This window comes from Amia ocellicauda, chromosome 13 (genome assembly GCF_036373705.1).
Source record: "Amia ocellicauda isolate fAmiCal2 chromosome 13, fAmiCal2.hap1, whole genome shotgun sequence".
NCBI lineage: Eukaryota > Metazoa > Chordata > Actinopteri > Amiiformes > Amiidae > Amia > Amia ocellicauda.
In genome coordinates this window covers 18111273-18122268 of record NC_089862.1, presented here as the reverse complement: position 1 = coordinate 18122268, position 10996 = coordinate 18111273, and the positions used below count along the sequence as shown (strand labels likewise).

At 38.3% G+C, this 10996-nt stretch overlaps 1 protein-coding gene across 1 annotated transcript; it reads left to right on the top strand.

The window, feature by feature from the left end:
* Positions 1-4448: 4448 nt before the first annotated feature.
* On the top strand, positions 4449-10223 carry LOC136766335 (potassium/sodium hyperpolarization-activated cyclic nucleotide-gated channel 1-like). Its single transcript, XM_066719746.1, has 9 exons — positions 4449-4650; positions 5565-5748; positions 6057-6164; positions 6611-6748; positions 7132-7293; positions 7792-7885; positions 8840-9018; positions 9574-9811; positions 10060-10223. The coding sequence occupies exons 1-9, from the start codon at positions 4466-4468 to the stop codon at positions 10221-10223; spliced, it is 1452 nt and encodes a 483-aa protein (XP_066575843.1). The 5' UTR covers positions 4449-4465.
* The last annotated feature ends 773 nt before the right edge of the window (positions 10224-10996 follow it).

Genomic DNA, 10996 nt, shown 5'->3' with positions numbered 1-10996 from the left:
TCGTTAGACTGCACAGCTTTAGTTATATTTGTAGTGCTAAAAGAATGCTGATGCGCTTTGTTGAGTGATTCTGTAGGTTATAAGGGCAGACAAAGTGTTCATCAATGGGTCATACTTTAAGTAGATGCATGAAACTGTAATGCCACAGGGTGAATCATGTAAATGACCAAAAATAGGCTTATTTGTTTTTGCTTCACCGTTTCATGCATCTTCACATTTGTACTGTCATACTGTCACGTACTGTATTAACATTTATTTTGTTGGTGACACAGACTACCTTATTATCATAATTGCATAGACTTCCAACTGAGGTCTTGCAGTAAAAGTCTACATAACTTATATTCTTGCTCTGTGTCCAAACGTCCGAGCCTACTGATGTGCGAACTCTGGTGCTGAGAGTGCTTCCTGTCCTACTGGGTGACAACTCCAGAGAGTTCTTCAAGCCATGCTTTGTAAGTGTGCTTATGAGTTGACAAAATCTGCATAGCATACAAGGCTAATGTAGCTCATCACTGCCCTCTTGTTCCACTTCTCCAACCTCTTAGTTACCTACGTAGTATGCAGCCCATTAGGAATGTCCTTGTTTTAATTCACCAGATATTGATGAATGCATGGTTTGAAATAACTGAAATGCTATTGCCTTTTCTTCAGGATGTTGATGATGAGGATTCATTCAGCCACATTTTGATCGGGATTCTCCTCATCGAGCCAGAGTATGAAGAACAACGTCCAAATTCCATACATCTCAATCCACACTCTGCTGCCATTGTCCTAGAGGGAAAGATAGTAATGGACAATCTACAAGACCTGCCACAGGCTATGTGCATTCTTTTTGGTCTCACGTACGCACTACACCTCTCCTACCCCAAGTGTATGAAGTACACATTTGAGTTCATTCAAAGAGTGCTTTTGACTTTGGGGCCGAATGACCTGAAACCTCAAACCAGAGGAGCTTTTCCAGATCAGCAGGGACACACGCACCCGGGGACACAAATGGAAATTGGGCTTCAAGGCATTCAAAACGGAAAACAGGAGACACTTCTTTACACAGAGAGTAGTCACAATCTGGAATAAACTACCCAGCGATGTGGTAGCAGCTGAAAGTTTGGGAGCATTTAAAAATAGACTGGATAGGATCCTTGGATCACTTAGATATTAATGAACACCAAACGAGCACGATGGGTCGAATGGCCTCCTCTAGTTTGTAAACTTTCTTATGTTCTTATGAAACCAAAACTAACTTCACTGAAAAACCTGCTGTATCAATAAATGCTCAACTCTTTGAGTGTAGATGAGCACGTTTGTTTTGTGTGTTATGGACTTGGAATGGTTACTGTAAGGTTCCAAAGCCTTTATGTTTGTGAATTTGAGGTTTTATAGGTTATAGCAGCATGTGAAAATTGACCATTTAAAAACAACATTTCTGGAATAAATAAAACATGAGACTGAAATTAGGAATAGGTTGATGGCTACAGTATTAGATTATATTTTTTCCCCTCGCTCTTTCTGGCAAAAATAGAGCATTGCTGTTTTAAACCAAATAGTTTGCTATTCCTTTCAAAGCAAGTTACAGTTCAGAAAGATGAGTAATGCTGGATTTTGTATTGTATATGTTAACAGTGCACTAAGATTTCTACAGTGTTAACATCTGTAATGGCAAATGATCCTGCAGGGAATGTTCAAAGTTAGGGTTTTCCAAACGTAGCCTTTTTTTTCCTTGTCACCAGATTTTTTTTCTAACCTTTTTTACATTTAACAAGACTCATTGTAAGCAATCTGCTTGTTGCAAAGAGAGGTTTTTAAGTCAAGTTCTGCAACTTCAGTGAGTTAAATATACATTTGGAAGTCAATTGCTATTCAGTATTGCTTTTCTTGAAACAATAAAAGGATTATAACTTAAAAGTAGATGTCATTGTGTGGGTTGTTTTACACAGGTTTATGTCAGCATTTCAGATCACTTGAAGAATTTGAGGGAACAGGTTTCCTTGATTTAATTGAGTGTTAATAACTTATTATGATACATTTTGGAATACTACTACAAACTTAAACAATTGAAAGCATTCAGGATCTACAGTTGTATAAACGTAGTAAAAATATGTATCTGAAATAAAGTTATTAGTGCATTGCACTTAGAGGGTCAAGTAAATTGAATTTATCAGCTTTATCTAAACCTTACTTAATAAACAAAGTTACTGAACTTAATTAAATCAAGGCAACGAGTTTCCACAATTTTTTTAAGTAATCTGAACTTATCAGGGTTTACAGTGTATATGTATATTTTGACCAGCCCTGTACTTATTATATTTGTTGCATTAGTGAATGCTCAAACGTAGCCTTAACATGTATCATATTTAAGAATATACTGCATTTCATTTCATTACATATATGGGTGAAAGACGAATAAGGTTTTCAAAACTGAAAAAAATCAAAATTGAAAAATGCAGCAAAACTAACCTCCCATTGGATGGCATAGTCTTACCTTTATGGGAATATATTTGTCCACATTAGATCTAATTCTTTTTTTTTTTTTTGGGCAGGATATAGCTAATTTGTGGCCTGAAAACGTCCTATGGTGTGACAACAACATTTTCTTAAAATAAATGTATATGATTGTTGTTGCAATAACAAGTTTAAATATAAAATAATATATGTGTAACTGTTGTTACTATGACCAAAACCTATTTTTTGCATTGTTTTTAATGCAAGATAGGCCATTTAAAAAACTAATTATAAATTCCTATTCTATGCATCACACCAAAGGACACAAAAAAATTACACGCCCTACAGGGAAGTATAGATGGTGATTTAAATTATATTTCTAAGAGATTGACTTATCTTCATGCATGTGCAGGGGGTCCTCCTAAGACATGCTGACTTCCTGTTGTCCAATATTAAGTGCAGTCGTCTTCAAAAATGCTTGAATTTCTTGGCAGATTAACCATCACACCATAGGACATTGATTTTGGTGACAACTTTTTTTTTTTAGAAACAAAAGTGGAAATTTATATTTGTTTTAATGGTGTGATATACTAGCATAGGAAACCCCTGTAGAATCAGTTTAGGAGCCTTATATTGCATTTTCCATGCATGCAAGATTGAGTTTTTATAACTGCACACCTCCGGGGACAGTCACACCACACGACATTTTGAGTATTCGGAGTGAAAAAAATCAAATATGAAATAATCCTTCTTTACTAAAAATCATTGTATAAGTTAGTCCATAGCAAGTAGTTTTATGGAGTATAAAATTAAATATGTTTTATCGCGTATCACTTATGTTGCTAGGACATGAAAATGGCTAAATGAAATGAAAATGCTAAGACATGTTTTTTGTATCAAATGTATCATGTTGTATTACTATGTACATGAATGTTGTTTATACTTTTCATTTAAGGTGGTAAACATAATGTTATCATATTTTAATTACAAATGAATATATAAAAATAACAAATACTATATAATAATAATAATAATAATAATAATGAATTAAACACCCACCAAGACTGAGAATTCATGTTTCTGTCCTTGTTTTACAAGTCACCTACAATCTGTTGAAATAGTGGATGATGGTCTACAGCACAGGTTCCCCATCCTGAGGTTCTGACAGAGTCATTATAACCTAATATATATATATATATATATATATATATATATATATATATTCATATTCTTTTTTCATTTACTAAAACAGTATGATAAAACATTATAACCTAGAATATATAAAACTTTTATTTTCTTATTTTGTAATTTACTAAAACTGTACCATAAAACAATATAACCTTACAAATATATAAGTATTTAAAACTATAATTCTACTTATTTTTTAATATACTGAAACATTATCATGACACAATATAACCTAAATTAAAATATATATGTATTTAAAACTTTATTTTTAATTTTTTAATTTACTGAAACAGTATCATAAAATATAACCTAAATTAAAATATATATGTATTTAAAACTTTAATTTTTATGTTTTAATTTACTGAAACAGTATCATAAAATATTATAACCTAAATTAAAATATATGTATTTAAAACTTTTATTTTTCTTATTATTTAAGTTACTAAAACAGTATCATAAAACAATATAATCTAATATATATTTAAAACTTTAATTTGTCTTATTTTTTTTAATTTACTGAAACAGTACCATAAAACAATATAACCTTAAATATATTTAAGTATTTAAAACTTTTTTTTTTTTAATTGACTGAAACTATCATAAAAAATTAAAACCTAAATTATAAGATACATGTATTTAAAACTTTTGTTTTTCTTAATTAGTTAAAACAGTATCATTAAACATTATAACCTTACAAAACAGTTTATGCTATTAAACATTACACCTCCACACCAGCAGGGTGAGGGGTGCCCTTGGACGCCCATGATGGATGTCACATGATCAAGACACAGCTTCGCGAGACAGATCGTCGTCGCCTTCGCCGAGGATAACATCGCAGATGAACAGATCCCTCCTGACGGGTCCGAACAACGAAACGATGACACACGGCTGGAGATCGCTATTTCTGCCCCGAGTGACCAAGCAGTCCCTGCATGTGTATGGGAGTGAGGCCGCGGTGCAGAAAGAGTGTGACCGCCAGAGAGAGACCAGCTCATGGGTGATTCACCCCTTCAGCGCCATCAGGTAGGGCCGGACAACGCGCTCCGCCCACAGAGAACCGTGTTTTTCCATGTCAATTATCTGCTGATAACATGCAGTTTTTGTGTTTCCCATGTCATAGATCTATGCAGTATGTAGATTTCAATGAGTAGACATTTCTTCAGTTTGCAGTAGGAGGCGCAATCCCGCATCTATGCAACAGGAAACGCTGTAACTCAGGTCTTTAGTTGTATTTCTGAGCCGCACCTTTAGTTTTTTCTCTGATATTGCGTATTTGCAGGAAAGCGGCAACAAAACGGCAGAAGACACATTTTCTTCTGTACTGTCGGTTTTTATCTGTTTTCCTTTCAAAAACGAGCCGCGATGTGAATGAACTCGCTGCACCGAATACAGTATTTCTGGAGTCAATCGTCCCATTTTTAACAGGACACTCACGGACGTTTAATTATAATAAACTAAATAACACGCTGACCGCTAATCAGACCAGGTGGTCCATAGGCTGAACGCTGTGTCGTTTAGGTTCGTTGATCTATAATGTTGATCTATATTGACTGTCACTCTCACAATGTACGGGTAGAGTCACTGCGCCTGCGCTGTAGCCAATCAGCGCGCTGCACTGCTTGAGTTCCAGCGCACGGGGGCGGGATCCGGGCCAAGATGGCTGCGCCCATGTGCCGGCGTGTCTCTCCCAAACAGAAAGGAAAACGCGAGAAACACTGTGATTATACGTGTGTCATACATGTCAGCAGAGTGGAAATGAGCAGTACAGCCTCCTACAGCACTGCGGGGGAGTAAAGCAGTCGAAAGCGCCCTGAACTGACACCGGACATCAGCTGTCAATGAAGATCGCCTTGTCACGCGTGATTTGCATCAAATAAGATCGGTTTCACCTAAACAGCTGCAGACGATTCATACACTGTTTATCTCCCTTTTTGCAGGAATTACTACATCTTGCTGATGCTGGTGCTGACATTTCTCAACCTTCTTGCGATCCCCATCGGAATCGCCTTTCTGGATTCGGAGCACCACTTCCGCGCCTGGGAGATCTTCAACCTCTTCTCGGACACGGTCTTCGTGCTGGATATTCTCGTCAACTTTCGGATGGGTGTCATCACGGATCAGGTAGCAGAGTTGTTAACCACTGGTGCTAAAAATGGGACAAATGTGTAGAGTTTTACATTCGTGGGCAAAATGATGGGGTCCCTGCAACTCCTACTCAGGTGCCACAGAGAAAGGAGACTTTACTCAAATGCTTGGCAAAAGTTCACTAAAATGAAACTGTGGGTACATTTTATTGGCAGTTTACATTAAATGAAAAAGAAAAATATTTCTGGAGAATTAACATGGAGATGTTCGTTACTGGTCAACACATGTGTTAGCTTTGTATCTGTAGATACATTCTCACTCTTTCTTTCTCTCTCTTGCTTTAGAAAGTGATTTTGCAGCCAAAGGAAATCCGGCACCACTACTTGAAAAGTTGGTTCGCCTTGGATTTGATTTCTGCCTTTCCTCTGGATTACATCATCCTAATCGCAAAGGTAATGGAATGTCTTCTGGGATTATTTACGAGTTATTATATTGTTTGCTTGTATAAGTGTCCATCCCCCTGGTGATAGCAATCCTAAAGTGTAAGCAATCGCCTCCAAAATCAAGCACACAGTTAAGTGTAGTGATTCACAGGATTTCAGGATTAATTCAGCAGTTTCTAGAGTGAACCTGTGCTGGGTCGTGCATTTCAAAGCAAAGACTCAACCATTGTTTCCCCCATAGCAGTGTGGAGGATTGTGTAGAAAAGTGGAAGAAATCCTAATTGAAATGCATGAAGAGTGTCTTTATAGGCACTGTGTGTGATGTTATATGTCCGGAGTGTCCTATAAGTGTTTATGTGCTAATCAACACATGAATATGGCTTTTGTTTATTCCTAGCTTTTTACGTGTCAGTCGTGTCTTTTATTTAATATCACCGTATGCTCTGATTGTCTAGAGTTTTGAAGAGCACAGTGACACCTCTTCCTTCTCTGCCTCTAAACTGGTGAGAGTCATCATGTTCGCGAGGATCTTCAGTTTGGCTCGCCTGCTCCGAGTGTCGAAGTTATGGAGGTTCTTCACAGAATGGGAACAGGTTTGTTTTTTGATTGGTGAATTCAAAATTGTTACATTGCTTCTCTAGGTACAAAATGTGTTGAATAAAGGGTACACTTGAAAAATAAATGAAAGATTTAGTTGAATGCTCAGATTGATTGCACTGGGTTTATCAGATTTACAGATTTGCACCCTTTTAACAGAGAATTGTATGAAGAGCTCGTGAGATTTATACTGTATTCCTGAGTGTTGGAAGTCATGGCAGTCCCTGGTCAAAAGTTACTTTAAAACTGTTCTAATGGTTTAAAATGATATATGGTTACAATTGGCTGGTGTTTTATTCTGAAGTGCTGATGATAGTGTGTGACTCAACATCAGTTCCACGCGTTTCTTACAGTATAGCCCAACTGTCTGTCTTTTTAGGTTTCGAATGCAAACATGGAAGCGGTGCGCCTGATCCTCCGCATTATGGGTCTGTTCTTGATGATTCTTCTTCTGTGCCACTGGAATGGATGTATTCAGTTCCTTGTTCCCGTTTTGCAAGAATTTCCTGAGCACTCTTGGGTTGTCAGGGAAAACTTGATGGTAAGAACAATGAAATCTAACTGGAAATTTCCTGAAAATGTGTGTTTAAAATTGACATTAATTTGATTAATTTAATTCATCTGCAGAGGATTCATCTTAATGTACATGCCCTTCCTGTATGACCTGAATTCAACTAGTCTATAAAACCAACCACTAATTATCAACATTATGGATCATTTTCCAATCAAGTCCAGTTCTTTTAACTGTCTGTTTTGCCACCCAATGAATGTTGTCTGAAAACAGAAATATTGGAAGATTTCTGATAATCATGTACTTAGTTCTTAAAGAACAGCTATTATACAGGTTAGGCCAGGTGAGTTCTTAAAGAACAGATGAGGCAGTTGTTTGATCACAGAAATCTGTAATTAATTGTCTAGTAGCTCTGTTCAAACAATACATTCGAGTGATAATCGGGGAAGGAACATATCTGTAGCAGTTTTTACAGACAGATTCAGTTCTGTGAAGCAGCATCTTTACTGACCGCCTCTTCTCTTCTAGAATGCCACTGTGGGAGAGCAGTACTCCATTGCAGTTTTTTGGGCACTTTCCCACATGATTGGGATCCCCTATGGCTCCGCCGAACCCCCCTCAGGTGACGTATACCTATGTTTACTGTTTTTATTTCAAACCACAGGCACGTTTGATGAAAATACATGTCATTAAACCTTCAATTGCAGATGAAAATGAGCTATGGATTGTGATGACGAGCATGGTTTCAGGAGCTTTGATGTACACAATGATGAACGGTGACACACCAGCAAAAGCCTTCAGAAGCAAAGTATGTTTCCTCTGCACTGTAAAGAAAAAGAACGATGCTTTATCTCTCATTTAAAAGTGACTGAATTTCAGGATCTTGAAGATTAACACATTAATTGTTAGTCTTGGAAATCCTGTAACTTGGATAGAGAATTAAAATTGTATAATGCTTATTATGAAAAGCTTTGTCTACATTGAATTAAAACAAAATCACACATTTGTGTATCTCTGTCTCACTGTCACATATGAGTCAGCTGGAAGACTACATGTGTCCCAGTTCCCTAGCCCTGACCCTCTTTCCCCACTAGAGGCCACCAATGTTCCCTCGCCTTTTCCTGCTCCCTTCACTGCTTTCCTTTTCTCTCTCTGTCAATTAACATTCCTCCACAGCCTTGTGCACTTCTGTTCCTGTCCTTTGTTCTCATTGGTCCTGCTCTTGTCTTCCTAGTTTCTGCTCTCCTTTATAAACCCCTCACTGCTCTCCCTGCATCACCAAGCCCTGTTCCTTGTTCTCCTGGTTCCTTGTTCTCCTGGTTCCTTGTTCTCCTGGTTCCTTGTTCTCCTTAGCTCCTTGTTCTCCTTAGCTCCTTGTTCTCCTTAGCTCCTTGTTCTCCTTAGCTCCTTGTTCTCCTTAGCTCCTTGTTCTCCTTAGCTCCTTGTCCTGTAACCCTGTCTCTCTCGCTCGCTCCCCGTCCTCCCTCTTTCGCTCTCTGTCCTGTCTTGGTCTCTATCTCTCTCTCTCTCTGTGTTCTGTATCTGTTTCTCTTGACCTCCTGGATTTCGACCTTAGCTTGTGACCTCGACTACCGCTTTACGGTCCTCCCACGAGGCAGCCGTGACAACATGACATACAGAAAACTACCCCGAGAACTACGGACTCGGATATGCAATTACTTCCAGGCCAGGCACCAGGGGAAATGGTTTGGCGAGGAGGACATTTTTAAACTGGTCTCCAGACCCTTGAGAGAGGTAGGACTGTACGTTTCGACAAGTAACATTCAAGTGATATGAGTGCTGGACCCATAATCACAAACCTTAATTACTGTAACTGAGCATACCACTGAAGACAGAACAAATGAATACAGACATTTTACACCGAAAACATGACATTATCTGATTGGTCACAAATAACAGGACTTGCTTAAGTATGCATGAAATCCGTTATACATTTCTATAAAAGCATCAATAACTAGCTATCCTGTAAAAGTGCAAACAGACGTGAGTTGTGGACACTCAAAAAAAGAAAAACTTAATGAAACGTTATCAAACAGTGAATCATGAATGCATTTTTTATTAGGTTGAAATACTGCCTTAAGCTATGCATGTAGTCCTATATCCATGAATGCTCAATCAGCAAAGCATTGATAAACTAACCACACAGCCGTTCGTAATTGTTAATAATATCCTGCTAACATTACACTAGGAAAACTACTGCCGGTGGAATTTCTACGAGATTGAATTTGCTAATTTGATCCCTTTGCTGAACACGTGTATGATAAACCGTTTTATTTCTGTTCCATCCAGGAGATTCTCAATGTCCGATGCGCCAATGTGCTGAACAGTGTCCCAATGTTCAGGAATCGGGATGCCAATTTCAGCAACGCTGTCTTGCTGAAACTGCGCAGAGAGGTTTTCCAGGAAGGGGACCTCATCACACATCCGAATGCTCCCGGAGATCGTATGTTCTTTGTCGAGCGCGGGAGAGTCCTGGTCACGACAGCCACTGTCCAGGCGGAGCTGTGTGATGGGGACTGTTTTGGAGGTGGGTTACCTAAAATTATTATTTGCATTGGATGCAAAATTAAACCGATTCATGTTTTTCTTTTATTTATTTTAGCCCGTATGTTAATGTTTCTATTATCTGCATGTGCACGTTTTGTTGAGGACACCGCTGAAATATATATATATATATATATAATTATATATTTAAATGTTTGGATTAATTCCAATAATTAATCATATCGATAAAATCATATAGAACAATTGGCAGACTGTTGATTTTATTTTCAGAGCTGTGTCTCCTGAACAAGGGCCACTGCACGGCGATGGTGCAGGCCACGAGTCTGGTTCGGCTCTACTCTCTGTCCGCTGGGAGCTTTGAGGAAGTTCTGCAAGGTTTCCCAGAGATCAGAGAGGAGCTGTATCCAACCGCACACGAGAGGCTGCGTGTTTAAGAGGTGAGTTGACAAGATCCCTTTCATCCCACGAGTCTGGCACTAAAATGAAGGCCAGAAAAACATCTCTGACACTTCACAGCTTCCTCTGAAGTGACTGTGATATTTTAATTTTCCTGTTAGATGCTGTAATTCTAGTCACTACACAATTAGTGTCCTTTAATAATGTATTTGACTGCATTTCACTTTAAGTTGAAGATTTAAGGGCACTAGCCAGCCTCCCCTCCCTGCACAAACTGGGAGCCACTCGGAATAACATTCCCATTATATCTGCAAAGCACCTGGGTTACAGTTGTGTATCTCTGTATGACCAGGTACATCTATTCCCACTATTGGTTAAATCACTGATGAGACACATGGATATGTTATGGCAATTTAAATTATTCTCGCGGTCCAGTCAAAAGCGTCTGGCGGTCCGGATTTGGCCCGCGGGCCGCCTATTGACTACACCTGAAATACAACATGAGTTATGTAGCAACTATGGTAAAGATAAGAGTGCAAGCTTTCTGAAAAAGAGAGCTGGAATATGGCAGACCAATGACATGATCACACAGAGCCTTTTCTAGGCACAAGTTAAGCAACAAAAGCGGCTGCTAGGGCCCCCAGCCGCTAGGGGGGCCACTAAAAAAACTAATTAATAAATTGAATACATTTTAAATTATTTTCTATAATTGATCACAGTAATCAGTTTTCAGATTGGATTTTATGCTTGATCATGGAATCAAACATTAGTTGTTCTAGAAACCTATCAATTTGGTTTTGGTATGGGTTGG